This window comes from Talpa europaea, assembly GCF_964194135.1.
Source record: "Talpa europaea genome assembly, chromosome: 12".
NCBI classification, from domain to species: Eukaryota; Metazoa; Chordata; class Mammalia; order Eulipotyphla; family Talpidae; genus Talpa; species Talpa europaea.
In genome coordinates, this window is record NC_140079.1 from 12,444,252 (window position 1) to 12,467,653 (window position 23,402).

Genomic DNA, 23,402 nt, shown 5'->3' on the forward strand with positions numbered 1-23,402 from the left:
TGTCTGAATACACTGCTGAGGGGAGCAGCGGGCGAGTCGGGAGAGGTCTGCTGCGCCACGTGGGGTGCTTCCTGGACGGGGATCGAACTCGTGCTTCGGACAGCCTCATGGATTGCGTCTTAACCCCTTGCGCCACCAGGGAGGCCCCTACTATGGGTCATTTTGCGCGGCGCGCCAGGGCGGAGGCGGCAGCAAGGCCACGGGAAACGGGCCGGTGGGGCCGTGGTCGCGCGCTCAGCCCCGCCCCCTGGGGAGCGGGCGCGGGAGGCGTGGGAACGGGCGGGGGCGGGGCCGCTCCAGGCGCCCGCCTTATAGGTCACGCAGGCGGCGCGCGCAGCCGGGGCGCGCACGGAGCAGGCCGTCGCCGCCGCGCCTCAGGGCTGGTCGCCGCTCGTCGCGGTCCTCGGGCGTCAGGCGTCAGGCGCCGGCGCCGCGCTCGGGCCGCTCCAGCGCGGCCTGCGTCGCCTCGGGCCGCTTCCAACCGCCGGCATGTCCGCCGCAGGGGGCGCCCGGCTCCTGCGCGCCGCCTCCGCGAGCCTGGGCGGCGCGGCCCGTCGGAGCTGGCTTCTCTTCGGCCGCGCGGGGAGCCGGGGCCGGTCGAGGAGCGCCGAGCCGGGCCTGGGCGCCTCGCGGGCGCTGAGCTTGTCGGCGCGGGCGCGGAGCAGGTGAGGCGCGGGCGGCGCGGGGGTCCAGCCGGGGCCGGCGCGAGTCCGGGGCCACCCGCTCGCTCCGCCTACCCCGCGCGGCCTCGCGGGTCGCTCGAGGCGGCCTCTGGGCCCCCGCTCTTCCGCCGAGAAGTTTCCTTCCCGAATGTGGGGGCCTGGCCCCGGGGTCCCGGTTCTCTTGTGCGCGCAGTAATTGCCACCTTTGCTCAGGGTGCCCCCACAGCGACCTCTCGGGGCGCGGCCGGGAACCCGCGGGGTCACCTTCCTAAGCTCCTCTGTGCTTCAGGCCGACCCCCCCCCCCGCCCCCACTGTGCCTCCGTGGTGCCGGTCAGGGGCTGCTCTGCACACCTGAATCAAGCCCCGCGTTAGGCCGGGCAGGTGTCAGGTGGAGGTGGCCCTTGCCTCACTTGTCTAATGGCCTCACTGTGTAAACTTCCCTTTCCCCACTCGTGGGTGGAGGATCGTGGGTGCAGCCCCGCGGGGTGCAGGAAGAACAAATGCACTGATGCGGGAAAGGTAAGGGGGTGGTCTTGTGCCTGGCAGCTCCCACCTGTTAGCAGCAGCTTGTTAGCCCACGTGGTTGAGTGTTTTGTATCAACTATGGAAAGAAATGGGGAAATTTTTCATTTTTCAAACAGAAATCCCCTGAGCTAAACTAGAGATAAAATTTACCCACAGTTGCAAAGTGTAGCAACCGGTGGAGGCTTATAAAATGTGGACTCTGAACGCCTGGCTCACAGTCTTCCCCCGCACCCCCCCCCCCCTTACAACTGGAGGGGGAGAGGGTTGGATTTGTCTGCTGACTTTCTCGTTTTTTTTTTGATAAGGTCCCTGATAATAGGGGTGTAGGAATTAACTCATTTTCCCCCTAATCTTATGTAGTTGGTGATTAATGAGTCTGTGGGGCGTCCACTTGGCGGGAGATAATGGAGAAGGCAAGCCAGATTTATTTGTCACTGTTTCCCCAATACTTCTGCTCTGTCTTTGACCCCTCCCTCCATCCATGTTTTCTGCAGTGGACACATTCTAGACACATCCTGTAACTACTGGGACATATAATGAACATGTGTGTAATCACTATTTACAGGAATATGAATGTTTTTGTTAATGGGAGTTATATCCAAGTTTACATTACATTTTGATTTGTGTGTGTGTGTGTATATACACATATATATTTTAAGATTTATTTATGCATACAAGTACTGGGGTATAGGCCAGAGATGCTGGGTGTGTGTGTGAGAGAGAGAGGATTCACCAGAGACAGAGCTGGGAACAGAACAGGCAGATTGAAATACACTGCTGAGGGGAGCAGCGCGTCAGTCAGGAGAGGTCTGCTGCACCATGTGGGTAGCTCCCTGGCCGGGCCTCGAACTCGTGCTGCAGTGGCTACGGAAGCTTAGGTTGCGTCTTAACCTCTTGCACCACCAGGGAGGCCCCCTGGACATATATATTTTAAAGGGGGCACATCTGGCCTCTCATAATCCTGCTTTTCCCTTAGTTTACAGAGTTTCTGTCAATGGCCTTGTGCTTCCATGAGAGTTACTTGTAGATTTTCTAACTCGTACTGTTTGAGATTTTTGCTGTCCAATAGGATCGCCACTAACTAGATGTTGCTGTTTAAGGCAATGAAAGTTAAATAAAATAAAAAATTGAGTTTCCCAGTTGCACTCGCTATGTTTCAAATATAAAGTTGTAGGCATAGAACATCTCACTGACCACGTTTGATTGGACAGAGCACTCTAGAAGTGGTTCTGACTTTGAAGATTAACATTTAAATAAGCTATCAGTAATTGAGAGTTGGACAAACTCCTCTGAACCCAACATACTCACACCATCCTTTATATTTTGTAGTGATTTAAATTGCAAAGGACTTCCACATATATTTTTTCACTTGGCTCTTAAGACAATTCTGTGAGGTAGGTGGGTGGATAAATGGGAATGAAATTTTTCATATTAAGTTAGCTGGCAAAACTAGGACTAGAACACAAATAGTTTTTATGAAGAATTATTTAGCCTGTAGGCTAAGTATTTGGAAGACTTAAGGTGGCTGTGGAAGTAGGGAGACCTGTACTGAGCCCTTTCCTTGATCCAGGTGCTCTAGGCCACCTAAAGGGTGACAAGTGAAGAAAATAATTGTTTGCAGAGATGGCAAATGCATTGATAATAGAGTATTTAGAAGGATCCTATTTATTTCCCAGTGCACGCAGTCTTATCCTGGAGAATAACTAAAACCTTTTCGTTAGTTCTTACAATTGGGGGTGCGGTGGGGAATCTACAAAACTCACGAACATCAGCTTAATAGTGAATGTTAAAGTTACTTGGGTGAAGTCGGGTGTATATGCTCTAGGGAAAAAAGTGATTCCCTCACATCTCTCCTTTAATTCTCCCAAGCTGCTCAGTAAAGCCGCTGCTATCCCCATTCTATTCTGAAGAAGGAAGTGGCTTCCCGTGGTCCTCTCTGAGGACCTGTCAGAACCAGGGCTAGATCCCGTACCTTCTGATTCCAGGGGCCATACACTGCACTGCAACTGCAGAATTACCATTTCTGCTTCCTCCTCCTGTCCTTTGGTCAGCGTTATTTGTATTCCGTGCTTCTCCCTGGGACCCCTTTCTGGTCTTTCCTGCATCCTTTCAGTACATAGCAGCAGTTCAGCCTGTAAGCAACCCAAGCACTCAGACTTTAAATAAAAGTTATTCATAAGTGTTTCTTGTGTTCTAGTATGTATTAGGTATTTTGCGTTGTCAGAACTTAAATGGAGAATCGATATAAAAGAGATTTCTTCGCTATACTGACCTTGAGTATTGTGACTAAATGGTGCATTTCTTTCTGGTATTGCTTCTAGTAGTTTTAGCTTCTAGGCCATGTCTGATGTCAAAGCTTTAACCCTCTCTGCTGGGCTCAGACCATATTTTCATCAGGCTTTCAGACATTTTCTTCTTTTTTTTTCCCCTTTCATTAAACAGTTCTAAACCTGAACTCATTTCTATCTTCCCCAAAGCTCCTTCTCTTCTTCTGTTTACCCTAGCTTAAATTATACCTCTTAATTGCTCCAGTTGGAAATTTTTAACATTATTTGCCCTCCTCCCCAAGTCTATCTTATATAGATGGTCACTGAAACATTATAACTCTACCTCTTGAATATCTTTTAGGTCAGTATTTCCTACATCCTTCTCATGCTGTTTCAATAACTTTCAAAGTGGACTTCCTGCTTCCAGTGTGTCTTCATTCTAAACCATGCTACCTTGAAAATCATGAGCAATGTTCAGAATACTTGTTTTCTTTGTTTTTTTAACATCAAGTTATTTTATTTTTTTTAAAGATTGATTTATTTATACAACAACTGGGGTATAGGCCAGATGTGTGGGAGGGTGAGAGGATTCATCAGAGACAGGGCAGGGAACAGAACAGGCAGACTGATGAAACACACCGCTGAGGGGAGCAGCGGGAGACACAGGTGAGGTCTGCAGTGCCATGTGGGATTCTCGCCCACCAGCTGGGATCGAACCCACACTGCAGAGACTGCGGACAGCTTCACAGCGCAGCGCTCAACTGCCTGTGCCACCAGGGAGGCCCAGAATACTTGTTTTAAAGCAAGAAGCTAAAGAGCACAGACCCTTTTGAAAGACACTGTCTTTCCCACCCCTGCCCCTCTCTCCCTCTCTCGTCTCCCCTTCTCTCTCTCTCTCTCTTTCTCTCACTCTCTTGTGTGCGCGCGTGCGCGCGCACACACACACACACTTGAGTGTAAATTAGAGGCCATTATCTGCTGGTGGCTTTAGTTACTTTGTGAAATGAGATCACTGGGCTTGATAATTTGTAAGATAGTCATAGCTCTGAAATTATTTAATTCTAGGTTTTGCTTGCATTATATTTTTCTGTGGACTGTTACCATCTGTTGGCAGCAGTGAAAATCACAACAAATTCCTTTAAGCTAAAGTGAGGTAGAAATTTAAATGACTGGTGGTGGAGAATAAGGATCTAGCTGGTCACATTGCTTTTTCCAATATGTGTGGTGTCATTTCCATATGTTTGTGAGAAGGAAAAGAAAGTAGTCAGCCGGCTGATAACAGGCTATCTGACAGGAAGGCCTGTAATGAGGCATTTTATTTATCTGCCTGCAGATTCAAATAGGCCAACAAAGGCCTGTCCTAGTCCCTTCGATTTTGAGTGTGCAGCATGGGTCTAGATGTGATGGTTGTTTAGTCCTCAGAAACCCCTCAAGCTGCAGCCCACAGTTGCCTGATGGATGGGTTTTTTAAAGGTTACCTCAGCCTTGACCTGATCTTTCAGGGACGCTGTCCTAGAAGCACGGACTTTCAGAGAGCTGTGTGAGAAGCTGTAGTGGTTGTTAAATGTCTCCATGTGCCTGTGACCATGACCCCTGGGGACACTCATTCTTCAGGTGGCCTTGATTGTGACACAGTTGATTTTTCCTTTAAGATAGGAGCGTTTCCCTCTGGGGGGATAGGGGAATGGACATTACTTGTTGCTTGTAAAAGAAAACAAAATACTATAAAAAACCTATTTGAACATGTGTATACACACAATATTTTTGACTTTACAAATTCTAAAACCAGTAAAAATATCTTGAGAAATAACTAATAATAATGAAGGACTGCTTACTTTTCCAGCTCAGAAGATAAAATAACTGTCCACTTTATAAATCGCGATGGTGAGACATTAACAGCCAAAGGCAACGTTGGTGACTCCCTGCTAGATGTTGTGATTGAAAATAATCTAGATATCGATGGTTTTGGTGAGTATGGAAGATTCTTTAAATTGAAACTATTACACAGGCTTCATCTTTTTGTTTGGAAGAATTTTAACTTAGAGCATGCGAAGTAAAATGTTAAAATTCAGTATATCTTAGTGTATTATCCTTATAAGGAATAAGAGTGATGCTGGTTTCTGTTCTTTGTACATTTCGTCAACTGTGTGCCCCTAAAGCTGTTGCCTCATTGTGTTATTGATTACCTGTGTGAAGCAAAGTTGGCTTAGACTGCAGAGTTGAAAGATGCAGGTTAGGGATAATGAAGGCTGCATCACAGAGTTAAATAGTTTTAACTTAGTCTTGAATGTCAGCTCACCTTTATAAGAAGGGCAGTTTATCTGTTGCTAGAGAAGAAGGTTATTTTGTTTTGCAAGTTTTCATTTCTAGACTTCTGACTGTGTTATTTGGCCGTTCACAGAAAGCTTATCTCTCAGAAACTGCCATGTTACCACTCTGGGACACCCTGTATGTCCCTTGTTGCTTTTGCTCAAGCACTGTCTGTCTACAATCATGATTCTCAAAGAGGCCCTCTCGGGAGGGCACAGTGTCATTGGGAAATGCAGATTCTCAGGCCACACCCCAGACCTACCAAATCAGAAAGTGGGGGTATAGGTGCCTCCATGTAATTTTGATGCACGTTAAAGTTCGGAGATGAAGGAAATTATGTGGAGGTGTTCTTTGGCATCTGTATACCTGCATGTGTGGAGGCCATTATTACTCCGTATTAGGTACATAGAAAAAGTAGTGAACATTGTTCCTGTCCTTGAAACAGCTGACCTTTTGTGCTCTGGGAAGGCTGATGTAGAGGCTGTGATCAGGAGGCTATTTCTATAGATTTTTAATGAATTTAGTCTCACTTTTGGGGAAAGACATATATTCTAGGCTGTTTACTGCAGAAATATTTATTACAGCAAGATATGAACAAGCAAATACCCATCATAAGGATTGATATAGGGATATTATGGCTGTGTTGAAAATGTAAAAAAATCTCTGGTAAGAGCCTTGAAAACAAGTATCAGTGGTTACTTGTTGGTAAGGGGAGGCAGGAGGGAGATTATAAAGCTTTTTATACTTTTTGATTTTTGAGCAATGTGAATGGGCTGTCTTTTTTTTTTTTTTTTTTCATTGAGTAAACTTCTTTATTTTCTTACATTGCTGTTCATTTTTGTACAGCACTTGACTTGTCTGCTCAGGTCTAGTCCTCATAAATCTTCTACAGCCACATCACTCATGTACCATCTCCAAAGTCCCTTGTGCTCTTTAGTGGGCTGCCTATTTTAAAAATGTATTTAAGAAAAAAAATTAGAGGAGACCACTAAATGTCTCACAATAGGAATTGTTTGAATTCATGTTAGCATGACTAAAGTTAAGTGAATTTGGAATGGCTAAATTAAAGTTTAATAAGCATCCATTACGAATAATGTTCACAATTAATTGTAACAACAGGTAAATGCTTACAAGTGAAAAACACACAATGTGTTTTGTTGTCTTCAATTTTTCAGAATGCACTGAAAAAATCCTCGGACGAAATACAACCACGTGTTTGATGGTGGGGGTTTATTCTTGATCTGATGTTATATTTTTCTTTTTTTTTTTTTTTTAAGATTTATTTATTTATGCATACAAGAGCTGGGGGGGAGCAGAACAGGCAGACTGACCGAAGCACACTGCTGAGGGGAGCAGCTGGTGAGTCAGGAGAGGTCTGCTGTGCCACATGGGTTGCTCCCTGGCCAGCTGGGCATCGAACTTATGCGGAAGCTTCATAGGTTGCATCTTAATCCCTTGCGCCACCAGGGAGGCCCTGATGTTAAATTTTTCATCTTCATTTCATGTTTCTCTGTATTTTTATTTTTCTTTTGAATACTTTATTACCTACATCTGACTAGGTTACTGACCTTCCCTCACTTTGATTATTTTCAAATGAGAATAATAGTACTTAGCAGGACTTTTATAGGAACTAAATGAATTGATAATATGTGTTCAGAACAGTATCTGACATCAGAAAATGTTACACATTATTAGTGTATTTTTTTATTAGTCTATTTTTTATATAAAAAAAAATCCACATAGGCAGTGAGATTCCAGTTCATGACTCTTGGTAAGGCTCTTGTCAAAAAAGCGGAAATATTAAATGTTGGGCATGGGTGAGGTGAAATAAAAACCCTGGGGCATTGTTGGGGGTGGGATGTAAAATGGCCCAATTGCTTTGGAAGACAGTTTGGTGATTGCTCAAAAAAATTAAAATAGGTTTGCCATATGATCCAGCAATTCAACTCCTAGGTATATACCCTAAAGATTCAAAAGCAGGAATTGAAACAGGTGTTTGTATACCAGTATTCAGAGCAGCATTGTTTACAATAACCACAAGGTAGAAACAACTCTAATAGAAGATTGAGTAAACAAAATGTGGTATATCCATGCAATGGAATATTATAGAAAATGAAATTCTGAGAGATTCTGCAATGGGCTGAATCATGAAAACATGCTGAGTGAAATACACCAGACACAGGCCTCCCTGGTGGTGCGAGGGGTTAAGCACCACACTATGAAGTAATCCACAGCCTTGGCAATACGAGTTTGATCCCCGGCCGGCCAGGGAGCAACCCACATGGGGCAGCAGACCTTCCTGTCTCACCTGCCTCTCCCCTTAGCAGTGTACGTCAGTCAGTCTGCCTGTTCTGTTCCCCACTCTGTCTCTGGTGAGTCCTCTCACCCCCCACACCTCTGGCCTGTACCCCAGCTCTTGTATGCATAAATAAATAAATCTTTAAAAAAAAAAAAGAAACACACCAGACACAAAGGACAAATACTGTGTTTCTGCTTACATGAGAGACCCAGAATAGGCGTTCACAGAAACAAAGTAGAATAGAGGACAGCAGGGACTGGAGGGAGGAAGGAATGGGAATTACTGTTTAATGGCTGCAAAGTTTCTGTTTGGGATGAGTGCACAGTTTTATGAATCTATCAATACTTAATACCACTGAATTGCACAATTGAAAAATGATTAAAATGGTAGATTTTGTATTACATATTTTTCATAGCAATTAAAAAATAGGGAGAAGAATAAAATGTATAGATGGAGAAAACATTTTCATCTCTTTAAATAAACAATGTATAGACTGAAAATTTTGGAAAATTTAAAAAGCATGTAAAATAAAAATCATTATTTTACTCTCCAGAATGACTACTTTTAAAGATAAGATTTCTTTTATTATATTTGTTTGTTTGTTTTACATTGTTGTTCATTTTTGTATGTTTGATTTTTTCCCTCAGGTATAATTCCCATAAAATTCCCACCACCAAATCATCCATGAACTGTCACCATAGTCTTGTGCTCTTTCCTCCCCTGTTTTGATCCCTGCCCTTCCCCTGTTATATGTCTCCAGTTTATAGTTTACCTGCTAGTTTTGTCTTTTTTTTTCCCTGACCCCTTGTTTGGCTTCTCTGTGTTGCTCCTATAGGCGAAACCATCAGATATTTTTCTTTTTCCTTCTGACTTAGTTCACTGACCATAATCCCTTCCAGCTCCAACCATGTTGCTGCAAATGGCATGAGTTTATCTTTTTGATTGCTGAGTAGTATTCCATTGTGTATATATACCACATCTTCTTGATCAAGTCATCTGTCTGTGAGCATTTAGGTTATTTCCATGTCTTAGGTATTATAAATAGTTCTGTAATAAACTTAGGAGTGTGGGTTTCCTTTCAAATTAATGTTTTTGTGTCCTTTGGGTAGATTCCTATGAGTCGTATTGCTAGGTCATAGATCTATTTTTAATAATTTGTGGGTCCTTCATATAGATTTCCATAGTGGGTGGACCAGTTTACCTTCCCACCAGCAGTGTAAGAGGGTTCCTTTTTCTCTGTATCCTCGCCAGCATTTGTTGTTGTCAGTTTTTTTTTTTTTTTTAATGAGGGCCATTCTTAGTGGTATGAGGTGGTGGCTGCTTGTGGTTTTGATTTGTATTTCCCTGATTATAAATGGTGTTGAGCATTTTTTCATATGCCTGTGGCTATCTGCATTTCTTCTTTGGAGAAGTGTCTTTTTAGCTCTTCTGCCCATTTTTTGACTGGATAGTTTATTTTGTTTTTACTGAGTTGTATAATCTCTTTGTAGATCTTTGATGAAAGTCTCTTACCAGTTGTATGGAGTACAAATATTTTCTCCTAATCTGTAGGGTGGGTATTCATTTTTGGTCACTGTCTCTTGCTGTACAGAGCGTTTTAGTTTGATATAGTCCCAGATGTTTTATCTTTTCCTTCATTTTTTTTTTGCTTTGGCAGATGAGTCTTCAAAGATGTTTCTGAGATGTATGTCATGAAGTGTTTAGCCAGTTTTATTCTATATATTTTATGTTTCCAGGTCTTCTATTCAGGTTTAACGATACATATATATATATTTATATTGGTTACATTGTATGTAAATGACTTACATAAAATAAAAGTAATAAAACATTAAAGTTTCATTTATATACTATTTTTGAAATGTGTGAATTTGTCCACATTTTTAAGATGTGAAGAGATTTGCTTAATTTCCAAGCTGGCAGTGATTGTGGATGGTCAGCTGTGTTTGTGTTAATGCCATATGGTAGGGCCACTTTAGATGATAAATAGAACTACTTCCTGGTCTTTGACAGTAGGTGTTGTCAGTGTGCACTGAAACTTGTTATGCTGCTGAAAAAATTTAGGTCTCTAAGGCCTGTAACAGTTTGATACAGGGATGGTGCAGTGTTTAAATGCACCCCAAATCAGTCACTTCAGAATGGAGTTAAAAATGATATCATACCATGAAGAAGGTTAAACAATCATTTTGTCACACAATCCATTCTGTGCTGCTAATTTAGGAAGAGATATTATATAGGCAAGGGTGCTTAGAAAATATAAAATATTTTTAAGTTCACAAAAATGTGTTGGGCAAGGATGTTGGAAAGCTGCAGGGCGTGGCCCTCTGTCTGCTGCGATGGCCAGTTGATGGAGGCTGCAAGTACGGCAAATGCTGGTCTTATCCAGACCCTGCCCTGCTCCTCTTAGTACTTTTTTCTTGTGAGAAAATTAGTCTGGGCTTGAGTTTTGAAGTATGTGAAATTTGGGGGCCGGCATCTTAGTCACAAAAAAGATGACTGTTTTTAAATGCTTCCCCTCCAATCCCCTTTACCATGAGAAAATGTCTTTTATTAAATGTTCTTTTGTAAACACCATTTCAAATGGATGCCATGATTTATTTAATTCATTCCTTTCTGACATTTAGGTGGCTTCTCCTTTTCAATTACAAAGATTAACCTTGGGCCTCCCCTGGTGGCGCAGGTGGTTGAGCGCAGGGCTGTGGAGCTGTCTGCAGCCTCTGCGGCGCTGATTTGATCCCGGCCAGCTGGAGAGAATCCCACATGGCGCGGCAGACCTCTCCTGTCTCACCCGCTGCTCCCCTCAGCAGTGTGTTTCAGTCAGTCTGCCTGTTCTGCTCCCTGCTCTGTCTCTGGTGAATCCTCTCACCCTCCTGTACATCTGGCCTGTACCCCAGCTCTTGTATGCATAAATAAATAAATCTTTAAAAAAAAAAAAAGAAACAAAGATTAACCTTGAGGTGAACTTCCTCAGAAGTACTTTTTTGGTGTGTATGTTTTATGTGTTTATGATAAATTCCTAAGGATGGAATTGTCTAGTAAAGTTTGTTTTATAAATTTTAGTCAGATATTTTTCTGTATTATGATAAGGTATTATTTGTTTTTATTGGTTAGTAAAAGTGCTTTAAATGTGTGATTTGACAAGTCATGAAAATGAAAGTTAAAAATTTATGGCCTTCAACCTCTGTTTTAAGTGAGGCTGCCATTTTCTCAAAATAATGTGAAATACTTAATTTGCAGTAAATAATTTTTATGAGTTGCCTCCCATTCTAAATTAAAACATAAGGGCCTCCCTGGTGGCACAGGGACTAAAGTCTCAGCTCTATCAAGCTATCACCAGCCACTGTTGCATGAGTTCTGTGCCCAGCCAGGAAGCTAATCCACATGGTGCAGCAGAACCCTCCCCTCCTGTCTCGCCTGCTGCTCCCCTCAGCAGTATATTTCAGTAGACCAGCCTGTTCTGCTCCCCACTCTGTCTCTAGTGAAATCTTCTCACCCCCCTGCACCTCTGGCTTATACCCTAGTTCTTGTATGCATAAATAAATAAGAATAAATCTTAAAAAATTAAAACTTAAGTTCTGTTGCCTTAGTACTTAACAGTATCTTTAAAATTAAAATGATGTTTTTATTTCTAATATTTTTTCTCATTTGTGACTATATATTGCAGTGCAGTGTTTTTCAAACTGCAAGCTGCAGCCATTAGTAAGTCATGAAATAGCTCCCAGCCAGCATTTTGAAGACCTCAGAAAGGACAGAACTATAAAAACATACCATTTTTTAGGGATATTGCTTTGTGAAATATCTGTTTAGCTCTTTTACAAAGTATATCTGTACCAAGTCATGATGTAAAACGAGATTCATACTGAGTCGCAGTACCTACCTCAAATTTTTTAACCCAAGTAAGTATGAAATAAAGGTTAGCTGGTGTTAGTGTAGTTATTAATACAATTTCTTTGTAATTAAAACTTCCAATGGACTCATCACAGAGATAATCACTAAAAGATTCATTTTTCCTCTAATACCTCAGAAATATTGAAAAATTGATGCCGAAAAAACATTGATAGTGTAAGAATTCTGCATTCACTTATTCAGACTTAGTTTTACAGATCCCAACATGTTGAGAAATTTTGGCATATCAATATACACTTAATATAAACTAGGTATACAAAAGAGTTAAGCATAATCTACTTTCTAGAATGAAAATAAAAGACTAGTTCAAGAAGTCTGAAATGTTATAAAGAAAAGTCATTACAACAACATTATAGAGGCAGCTGTTTAATTCCCAAAGTCAAATCCAGGGGAACCTTTAGATATTGCCCTTGTAGGTCAAATAGGTGAACACCAAACCAGGCCCACCAAGTGCAGAGTCTTAAATTTACATTGTTCGCTCAGACCTCTGCTCTGTGGCCTGGACTGACAGGTCCAACTCTCCATCTTGTAGATGTAACTCTAAATCCATGTAGGCTTTTCAGAATGTTGCCATTTTGAACAGCTTCCCTCTTAAAACCTGTCCTTCCTAAAATCTTTCTTCAGCAAGAATGAACATCATACGGCTGCTTAGGACTGAAACTGGGGAGCAGCTTTCATTCATCTGCCCATCCCTACCTCTCCTCCATCAAAACTCCTGTCCCTTGTGCCTCTGAGATGTGTCCAGTGTGTACTGTTCTCATGTGGGGCTGGACAGTTGCTGTATATTGGAGCCTCTCAGCTGGTTAACTTGTCATAATCCAAGTCCCACATGTCCCCTGATTAAAACCCTAGTCACTTCTGTTCCACATTGGATACAACGCCTTCCTTACTCTTGCCTACCAGGCTATGCATTGTCTGGTTTCATCTGCCACTTTCTCATCATTCTTTCTCAGATTTTGGCCACACTGGCTTTTTCTGAAATCACCTCAGATTTCTACCTTTGAGGCTTTGTACTTATTTTTTTTACTGTTTTCTGCCTGGAACTTTTTCCCCCTCCCTGAAAATCCTATTTGTGTTCCTCTTAATCTGTTTTAAGTCTCAGTTTGTATGTTACTTTGATAGCAGGCTTTGCCCAGCCACCTAGTTCACAATAGGATTTCTCTCACTACCCTCAACCCATTGCCCTTCATCAAAACACCCTGTTGATTTCTTCATAAGCTTTATCACAATCTATTACAGACTTCTTGGTGCCTTTTTCTCCCAATAGACTGGGATGAAGGATAAAAATCATGTTTTATTCCTCTTTGAGTATGACATGAAGTAGTGAATAAGCAAATGTGAAGCGACAAGCGTTAATTTTGGAAGCAACACAAATTTGTAAGCATTCTTATTTCCCATTTTTATTTTCATAGAGATCTCTGGGATGATGTTTAAGTTTTCAGGGTGTATTGTAATATTTTGTCACTAGGGGGCAGTTCCACCTCTCTAATTACATTTACCTAGTTTATTGTCACAGCCTTTCTTCTGTATTGCCTATTCCTTGGTATGTCTGTTTTAAGGGAAACTTCAACTTGGGAGATCCTGATCATGTTCATATGAATATTTCTTACCCTAATTATAGACTCCCTATTGATATGTATTTTTGGCTATGCTAGGTCAGTCTTCAGAAAATTAGATTTCATATTTCTATACAGTTTCACATTTTTAATATGAAATATTCCTATACAACTATCCTGTGGATTATTTAGTGCTAAAGGGGCTGGGGGGGGGGTAGGCACTCTGTCTTTTCAGCATCATAATAGATCAACAAAATCATCTTAATGTAAGATACACTAAGGAAACCATCATTTACTGTTGGAAAACACTCAAATTACGTGAAAGGAAAGGAACCGTATTCTGTAGATATCTAACTGTCTCAGGCAGTTGATTTTATGGCAAGAATTTTTGAGCATTTATGAAATAACTTAACCTTATTCTTGTTTTTTTGGGGAAAAAAAAAACAAAAAACCTTGGTCTGGAAAAGTTTTCTTCATCACCAACTTTGAAGTTAAGCCATATCCATGCCTGATTTTTTAAAATGTAATTTGAAAATTATGCATATTTGAAATTGTGCAGATTAATACCATAATGTTCTTACTCTAGCAAAATCGAAGTACTGTGAAAACCAAAATTTTTGTCAAGAATCCCATAATTTTAAGCTGGTAGGTTACATTAATCGTTCATTCTACATTCGTTCCTGCAGCTGCCGAGCTGCTGCTTGACTGGGGGTGAAACGCCTGCCATCCTTGGCCAGCTGAATGGTGACTATAGTGCTGATATTTTGAACTGTGCATCTAATATCATTTTTAAAGTCTGTAATAGTTGGGCCTTCCCGGTGGCGCAGCGGTTGAGTGCTGGGCTGCTAAGCTACCCGCAGCCTCTGCAGCGCCGGTTTAATCCCCGGCCGCTGGTGAAGGTCCCACATGGCGCACAGACCCCTCTTGCTGTGCCCGCTGCTCCCCTCAGCAGTGTCCTCTATCTGTCTGCCTGCTCTGCAAACTACTCTGACTCTGGTGAATTCTCTCACCCTCCCGCGCTTCTGACTATACCCAGTGCTTGTATTAATAAATAAATAAATCTTAAAAAAAAAAGTCTGTAATAGTTGTAACCAAGCATTCATTAAGTGCTAATGCTGAAAAATGCATCTGAAAATGAGTTATTTTGGAACAGGAGTTGTGTGTGACAAAATGCTATGAAGAGAAGCCAAAAACCTGTCATGATGTGTATTACTGTTAATTTAGGAGAAGGAACTCTGAATCATTGGCCAGAACACTGACAAAATAAAAGCAGCACTAAGGCATTATATACCTTGAACTTGATGGAAATTGTTGTATAGCCAAGCGTGGATGATGGATAAAATGCTGGCACTGGGATGGATGTCGGGCAGTCATGTGTCCCTAAGTCTGTGCTAGGACATGGGTATTTCTGATTTTTTTTATCTTTTGAAAGATAAAAATAGTAAGATAAAATGTTTCACTTCATATGTTCTGCCTGTGTATATTTAGAAACAAGTCTATGACAGGAGAAGTTTAAGTTTATGAACTGTAATAACCCATCTCCCTCCTTTATATTTTCTTTCACTGAGAAAGTAACTTGAATTTTGACACTTAATTCTCAAAGCTTTTGAACAAAATATTTCAAAATGGGATCCCTTTAGGTTTATTGTATATGTGTATCTGTATATATAAATATAGAGGTAATACATATACATACAAATATGCCTATGTATATATACAAATAGGCACATTTTCCTCTTTAATTTGATCTTATACTACCAACCACTTATACAGACACTAAAAGCTGATGACTACTTGTATTGCTCTGGGGCTGTATATAAGCATAAGTATCATAACTTTTGAATTTTTATCCCACATATATAATCAAATTAGTTTACTTCTGATCAACCACCAGCTTTTTCCCCTTTTCCCCCTGATTCCCACTGCTTGTTTTATAGTTGTTCCTGTCTATGTGATCAGAATTAAAAAAAAAAAAAAAAACAACAGATAACCCTTTCATTTTATTGATGGATTTTATTCACCAAATTTCTTTGCAAGTCACCTACATGGTATTTGAAATTTTTTTCCATAAAAATAATGTTATATATGGTTGCTAAATTTTTAGGGCAACCCATGAAACCTGTTTCTTCGTAATTATCATTTACAGCCTGGTTCCCATAAAAAAATGCATTGCAACTACTAACTGCTAATGCCAGATCAAGAACACCTTAACTCCCTGAACCTAGCTACTGCATCCCCGCGCGCGCGCGCACACACACACACACACACACACACACACACACACACACGAGTGTTCTTTCTCCACTTCGCACCCTGGTCTGGTAGTAAGAGTATACATCCTGTTGATTTTCAGCGTACATGATTTCATAGTGGATGGAGCCTGGGAATTCAAGAGCTGAGAGATGAGGTTTATCAGGAATATCATCCACTTTGTTCCATAGCCATCGGCAGTTTGGCTTGCGGCTGTAGTGGAGTTGGAGCTGCAGAGATAGTCACTAAGAATGTGAAATCTGTGTCAAAGGGGATACAGGATTGGTGGCAGTTTCCATGTTTTAATTGAAAACAAGTTGGCAGTGCCAAATCTGCATTGATGGTGCAAAGGGCATCTGTAGACAACTGAGTCGACATCATCCTTGGTGGGAAAGATAGAATGCCTTCGCCCTAAGGTCAGGGGCAAGGTAAGGAGGTACGCGCCCCACTCCTACTAACAGCATGCTCAGCCTGTGTGTTAAGGCAGAAAGCATACAGATTGAACAGGGAGATATACAACTCTCTGCTTTTAGACAACAATTGATTATATAGAAAGTCACAAGGAATCTTCAAAAAGTAATCTTAGAACCAATAAGTGAGTTAAGTGACATCCTAGGATACAAGGTCAACACAAAAATTAACTGTATTTCTATATACTAGAGGTAAACAGTTGGAAATAAATGTAAAGAACCTTTATAATAGCTCCCCAAAATGAAACTTAAGTTTAGTAAAATTCCTGTAGGGTCTGTGTCCTGAAAGTGATAAAACTGTGATGAAAGAGAGCAAGGCCCTAAGTGGAAGGACATTCTGTGCTCGTGAACTGGAGGCCGCAGTCTCTGTGGGCTTATAGGTGGAATACAATTCTCGTTAAATCTCAGCAGGGGTTTTAGTTTTCTCCCCCACCCTCCACTTTTGGTCGATAGAGATCGACTGACTCTATACTTTATGGAAAAGCAGAAGAACTACACTAACCAAGCAGTTTTAGAATAGAAGAATAAAGTTGGGAGAAGTACGGTACAGATGTGAAAACCTGGTGTCATGCTACAGTAATCAAGACAATGAATGTCAGTAAAAGAATGGGCATTTAGATTAGTGGGCATATAGAGTTCAGTGATAGACCCATAAAATGATGTCCTTTTGGGTTTTTGGGGTAACAGCTTTACTGAGATATTCACATTCCATACACTTTACCCATCAAGGTGTATAATGGCTTTTTTAGTATATTCATAGAATTGTGCAACCATTACTACATTTATTTCCCAGCTTTACTGAGCTATCACTGATGACACAGTTTAATATGTATAGTGAGATGATTTAATACACATACCTATTGTGAAATGATTATCACAATAGGATTAGTTAACTCCATTACCTCAAATAATTATCTTTTTAGTGTGTACCTGTATGTGTGGTAAGAACAATTAAGATTCACTCAGCACATTTCAAGTACATAGTACAGTATTGTTAACTGTAGTCACCATGTTTTACAGTAGGTCCTAAGAACTTGCTTATATTATAGCTGAAAGTTTGTGCCTTTTGACCAATCTCAATTTCTCCAGGCCCTGACAACCACCATTCTACTCTGAGTTTGACTTTTTTAGATTCCACTTGTAGGTGAGTTCATACAGTGTGGGTTTTCTTTCTTACTTTACTTAGCATAATGCTCGTAGGTATATCCACGTTTCACTAAAAGCAGGATTTCCGTCTTTCTATGGCTGAAAAATTGTATATGGAATTCATATATACCAAATTTTTATTCGTTTATCTGTAGACAAACTTTAGGTTTGCAGTATCTTGACTGTTGTAAATAATGCTACAGTGGGGGTGCAGATATGTCTGAGAATAGAGACTTATACCTAGAAATGTGGTTATTGGATTGTATGCTAATTCTGTTTTAGTTTTCTGAAGACTCTCCACACTGTTTTCCATTGTGTCTATACCAATATTCCCACAACCCATTCAAGAAGGTTTCCCTTTCCCTACATTCTCACCAACACTGCATATGTCTTTTTGATAATAGACATTTTAACAGATGTGAGGTGATCTGTCATTATGGTTTTGATTTGTATTTTTCTTTATGATGAGTGATGATGAGTATGTTTCCATGTATGCATTGGCCATTTGCATTTTATCTTTGGGAAAATATCTATTCAGGTCTTCTGTCCATTTTTTAATTGATTGGTTTGTTGCTATTGATTTGTAGGAATTTGTTACATATTTTGGCTCTTAACCCTTAATCAGATAAGATGGTTTTAAAATGTTTTCTCACTTGATAGGTTGCCTTTTCATTTTGCTAATAATTTCTTTTGCTATTTCTAATGTCATAACAGAAATTGTTGCCAAGAGCAATGTCAAAGAGTTTCCTTTTAAGGAAAAAAGGCTATAAGGTTTCAGGTGTTATGTTTAAGTCTTCAATCCATCGTGAGTTAATTTTTGTGAGTGATATATGTATGTGTGCAGTTTTAGCCTTTTTGTGTGATTATCCAGTTTGCCCAGCACCATTTATTGAAGAGACCACCCTTTACCCTTTGAGTATTCTTGGCTCCCTGTGAGATGTTAGCTCATCATATATGTGAGGATTATTTCTGGGTGTTTGGTTCTATTCCCCTGTGCCTGTTTTTAATGCTGGTGACCTACTGTTTTGATTCTATATTAATACAGTTTGAAATCAAGAAGTGTGATGCTGTCAGCTTTGTTTTTCTGTTTTAGGGTTGCTTTGTTTTAATTGAAGTAGTATAGGGTTACAGAGTTACTGTGTTTTGGAAGTAGAGGGTCTCCCCCCTTCATGTGTTACTACTATCGTTCACCTTCCACCAAAGCACCCAGAGTCGACCACCCTACTCCATTGTGCTCCCTCCTTTGTTCGTGATCCTCCCCTTCAGCGCCCCCTGATTCTCAATTCTGTAATCAGCTCTCAAGGGTTAGTTTTTCAGTTTGGTTTTATATGACCTTTTGTTTGATTTCTCTGTATTCCACTTACAAGTGACATCGTCTGGTATTTGTCTCTCTCCTTCTGCTTTACTTTACTTAGCATAATCCCTTCCAGCTCCATCCATGTTGCCACAATTAAGTGAGTTTGTCTTTTTTAATAGTTGAATAGCATTTCATTGTGTGCAACTATATATCTTCTTAATCCACTTCTCTGTTTTGGGGCATCTGTTTTTTTTTTTTAATCGTAGTTGTTATAAATAGTGCTGCTATGAACATGGAAGTGCAGGTTTCCTTCCGAGTTGGTGTTTTCATGTTCTTTGGGTAGATTCCTAGGAGTGGAATGCTGGGTCATGCAGAAGATCCATTTTTAGTCTTTTGAAGAACCTTCATGCTGTTTTCCATAGGGCCTGAGCCAGTCTACTTTCCCAACAACAACGTACAAATGTTCCTTTTCTCCACATTCTGCCAGCATTTGTTGTTTCTGGTCTTTTCGATATGAGACATTCTCACAGGATTGTTTTGGCTATCATTCATCAACACCCCATTTTCACAGACCTGAGAAACAACTTGTTTGCTTTTTATAAATACAGATTTTCCTATTCTGGATACTGCATATGAATGGAATCATGTCTTTATGATTGGTTTCCATTTAATATAATATTTGCAAGGTTCATCAGTGTTGTAAGATGTATCAGTACTTCATTCCTTTTTGTGGTGAAATAATACTAATAATGCATTTTGTGGATAGACCACATTTTCTTTGCCCATTCATTACTGATGGATATTTGAATTATTTCTACCTCTTGGTTATTTATGGCTGAAATATAAAGATAATTACTGAAAAAAGGATATACTTTTCCACAAAGGGTATGATTTTGGAATACTTGGACATCCCTAGCAGGGAACAGTAAGGAGAAAACTTAAACCTCAACCTCATACAGAAATTAACTCAAAATTGATTTAAGTCTAAATGTAAACCTTAAAACTATTAAAAACTAAAAAAAAAAAAAAAGGCAGAGGGAAAAACCTTTGGGACTTGGGGTCTTAGACATGACACTAAAACCACAATCAATAAAAGACAAGATTTATGAATTGGATTTGTAATCCAATTTGTGAAAATTAAAATCTTTTTCTCTGCAAGTGACAGCGTTAGAGAATGAAATACTTGCAAAACATGTCTAGTAAAGGACCTATATTTCTAATAAAGAACTCTCAAAATTCAACAGTAAGAAAACAACTCTATTTAAAAAAATGGGCAAAAGACATGGACATTTCACAAGAGAGACTACTAGAGATGCCAAATAAGCACATGGAAAGCTATTCAGGGTAGGTGGATCTGAACTTGGACCCATGCACAACTCTGCCATTTGTAACTTTCTTTAATGGGTAAGAGAAAGGATGATGATATATTCTCCCATCTGACTTTGGAAAGAAATACACACACGTATATCAGTGCTAATTTTCGGAAAATTGGAGTGAAAGCAACAATGCAGTACCAGCACATACCTACCAGAAATTGACTATGATATATCACTACAATAGTATATTTCTCAGCAGTAAAAATGAACAAGTTGCCATCATGCACACTTGGATGAGTCTTAAAGGCAGAGTGAAAGAGGCCAATCTGCTAAGGTGCCTGTGTGATCCTACTTATTTGTCACACTGTTACAAAGTACAGCATACTGTAGAGAATGGAGTAGATAAGTGGTTGCCAGGGTCTAGGGAGAAAGGAATTTTGGGGACAATGAAATGTCTGTATCCTGACTGTGGTGGTGGTTATACGAACCTATGCTGTGTTAAATGTTAAAATTCATAGAACTGTAGGCCAAAAACTCAGGTGCTTGTTATTGGGAACTACTGTAATACTAGGAAACTATTAAATTGTGGGGAATAGCTATCATGAAGTCAGCAATTTTTTTTTCTTCTTCTAAAGATTTATTTGTTTATATATACAAGAGATGGGGTACAGGCCAGAGATGCAGGGGGGTGAGAGGATCCACCAGAGACAGAGTGGGGAACAGAACAGGCAGACTGACAGAAATACACTGCTGAGGGGAGCAGCAGACAAGACAGGAGAGTTCTGCTTCGCCATGTGGGTTTCTCTCTGGCGGGCTGGGGATCAAACTTGTGCTGCAGAGGCTGTGGATTGCTTCATAGTGTGGTGCTTAACCCCTTGTGCCACTAGGGAGGCCCAGAAGTCAGCAATTTTTTTATGAGATGAAAAGAACAAAAAAGGAGTCACTGTTTTTCTTACATAACCTCTTCTCAGTTTTAGACTCTTTAAAAAATTTTTTCCTCCGAAATATCTTTTTTTAGGAACAGGTCTTCACTGTTAAAAATTCTTCCTTTTTTATAGCACATATAGGTTAAATCTCAATTTTTTTTTCTTTTTTTAAAAAAGGCCTGCCCAAACTGCTCATGGTGTCATTGTTTTAGAGTTTTGCAGGATTGAGTGTTTCTTCGCGTCAGTGCTACATATGGGTCTATAAATCTTGGCTGCATTTTCTTCCTGTAGCAGCACTTGTGCTATAGTGTGACCGTTACATTCCTCTGGTTCACTGTTGGCCATCTCGGGTAGGCTGAGTGGATTCCTTTCTGAGCCTTAAAGTTTTTATTATATTTGAATTTCTTCCCATTGCAAAAAATAAGAAAAGCATATCTGTTGACAGCTTGTGGCAGAAGTTTGAAAGGGACCGTAAGAAGAGGGAGGGGTCGTGAACGTGGCACACTCACCTCAGGAATAGATCCAGGGCTGGCCTGTGTAACAGGAACTTAGCATGTCGGAATGAGAAGTTCACCTTCATGTCTACTCAACATTTGTCAAATTCTTACTGGAATACTCTCTTCAGGTCTGGGCTTGGTAACATAAGCTAGATGTGGAAACAGTTGGCAAGGTTCCTGAGAGGAGCAGTGAAAATTACTAGAGAACGAAAATAAAAAGTTTTAAGAGGTGAAAGAATTGAAGTTTCCTAGGGAAGAGAGAGTTTAAAGGATGTGGGGAGCTGGAACATGGATGTACCTCTTCATTGCAGCTGACCAGGTGGTACAGAAAGGAATGTCCTGCATTTTTCCACAGGGATTTATTGGCACAGAACTTTTCTCTCCATTCCAAGATGATTGAGACCATATTGCACGCACTCAAATCTCCCCAGTTGTATAGTGGCTTAAAGATTTATTATTAAAAAACAAACCAGAATAACTATTTTTAAGGTAGAATTTAACCAGAACATGATTTTGTGTGATTCTGTTTTTTCAGGTCCTCCTCTGGATGCCATATTTTAAGTAAAGCCCAACCAGACTGAGGGGAGGGATTTTAGAGCTCGGTTATTTAAGCCAGACACCTGTGTGTACTCAACCTGGAGAAGGGAGCATGGTTCAAATATGTGAAAAGCTATTGTTTAGACGGATTTCACTAATCAAATTAATAAAAACAATAGAAAAGTGGTTGGGGTGGGGGTGGGGAGAGGGAGAGCTTGGTCAAAGGGTACCAACTTTCAGCTGTAAGATGAATACAGTCTGAGGATCTCAGTGTGTGGTATGCTGACTATAATATACTGTTCTCTTTAATCAACATTGGCTGAGAGTAGAACTTGCCATACACTAAAAAGTACATATGTAATGTGGGGTGATGGAGGTGTTAATTAACTAGGTAGGAGGAACCCCTTTCCAGTGTACACTTAGATCATCATCATCATGTACACTTAGATACCTTCCAGATCTATTTGTCAACTGTACCTCACTAACAGTGGGGGAGGGTGTGGGAGGATGAGGACTGGAATCCAGGGGATAGGATTGAGTCAGCAGGAGGAAATTTCAGAAGGACAGATTAGCTCATTAAAGCCAAAGGTGGGCACTGGCTGGCTTATTTAGTCTTTTTGTATGAAATAGGCAGTTTTGCTAAAAAAAATTAGTAATCCCTGCTGTGATTTATTTCTTTTACTGATGTAACATTGGTTTACAAATTATACATGATTTAGAGGTACAGGGTCAACTCCACCAGGTGTAGTTTTTCGAGCTAAAACTCCAGGAAAGGTGGTTGCAGACAGGTTCAGTCTGTGGTGGGACCAGCCGACTTCAGTTCCCTTTTGCTGTGCCTGGTGTATAACAAATAACAGTTAATAAGAATATTTCTCCTGTCCCCCCCTTTTTTAAAAAGATTTATTTATGCATATAAGAACTGGGGTACAGGCCAGAGGTGTGGGGCGGGTGAGAGGATTTACCAGAGACAGAGTGGGGAACAGAACAGGCAGACTGACTGAAGTACACTGCTGAGGGGAGCAGCAGGTGAGCCAGGAGAGGTCTGCTGCACCATGTGGGTCGCTCCCTGGCCTGCTGGGGATCAAACACGTGTTGCAGAGGCTGCGGATAGCTTCATAGGTTGCCTCTTAACCCCTTGTGCTACCAGGGAGGCCCTCCTGTCCCCTTTTTTTATCTTGTTATTTAAAACAAGTATGATTCTTCAAATAACTTTCTTGATTCTGCCCTGGTTCCTGGGGAAGATTGAGAATATTTAATGTTATTTATACAGAGGTTTGGTTGATCTAATTCCATATATATATATACACCACAAGACTTTGTAGATTGAGCTGTCTAGGTAAAAGTAGATAACTTGCTGTGACTATGTAAATCATTACGATGAGTTTTAAAATTCTTATTTTTTTTTAATATGTATATATGTGTCTCAGTTTAACTTGGAAG

General features: G+C 40.6%; 1 protein-coding gene across 1 annotated transcript in view; it reads left to right on the forward strand.

The window, feature by feature from the left end:
- Positions 1–489: 489 nt before the first annotated feature.
- Positions 490–23,402, forward strand: part of FDX1 (ferredoxin 1) — a gene marked incomplete at both ends in the record, with an annotated part of 30,635 nt that continues 7,722 nt past the window's right edge. The window contains 2 exons of the mRNA XM_084250547.1: positions 490–665; positions 5,299–5,423. Coding sequence (XP_084106673.1) covers positions 490–665; positions 5,299–5,423 — 301 coding nt within the window. The remainder of the gene's footprint in view (positions 666–5,298; positions 5,424–23,402) is intronic.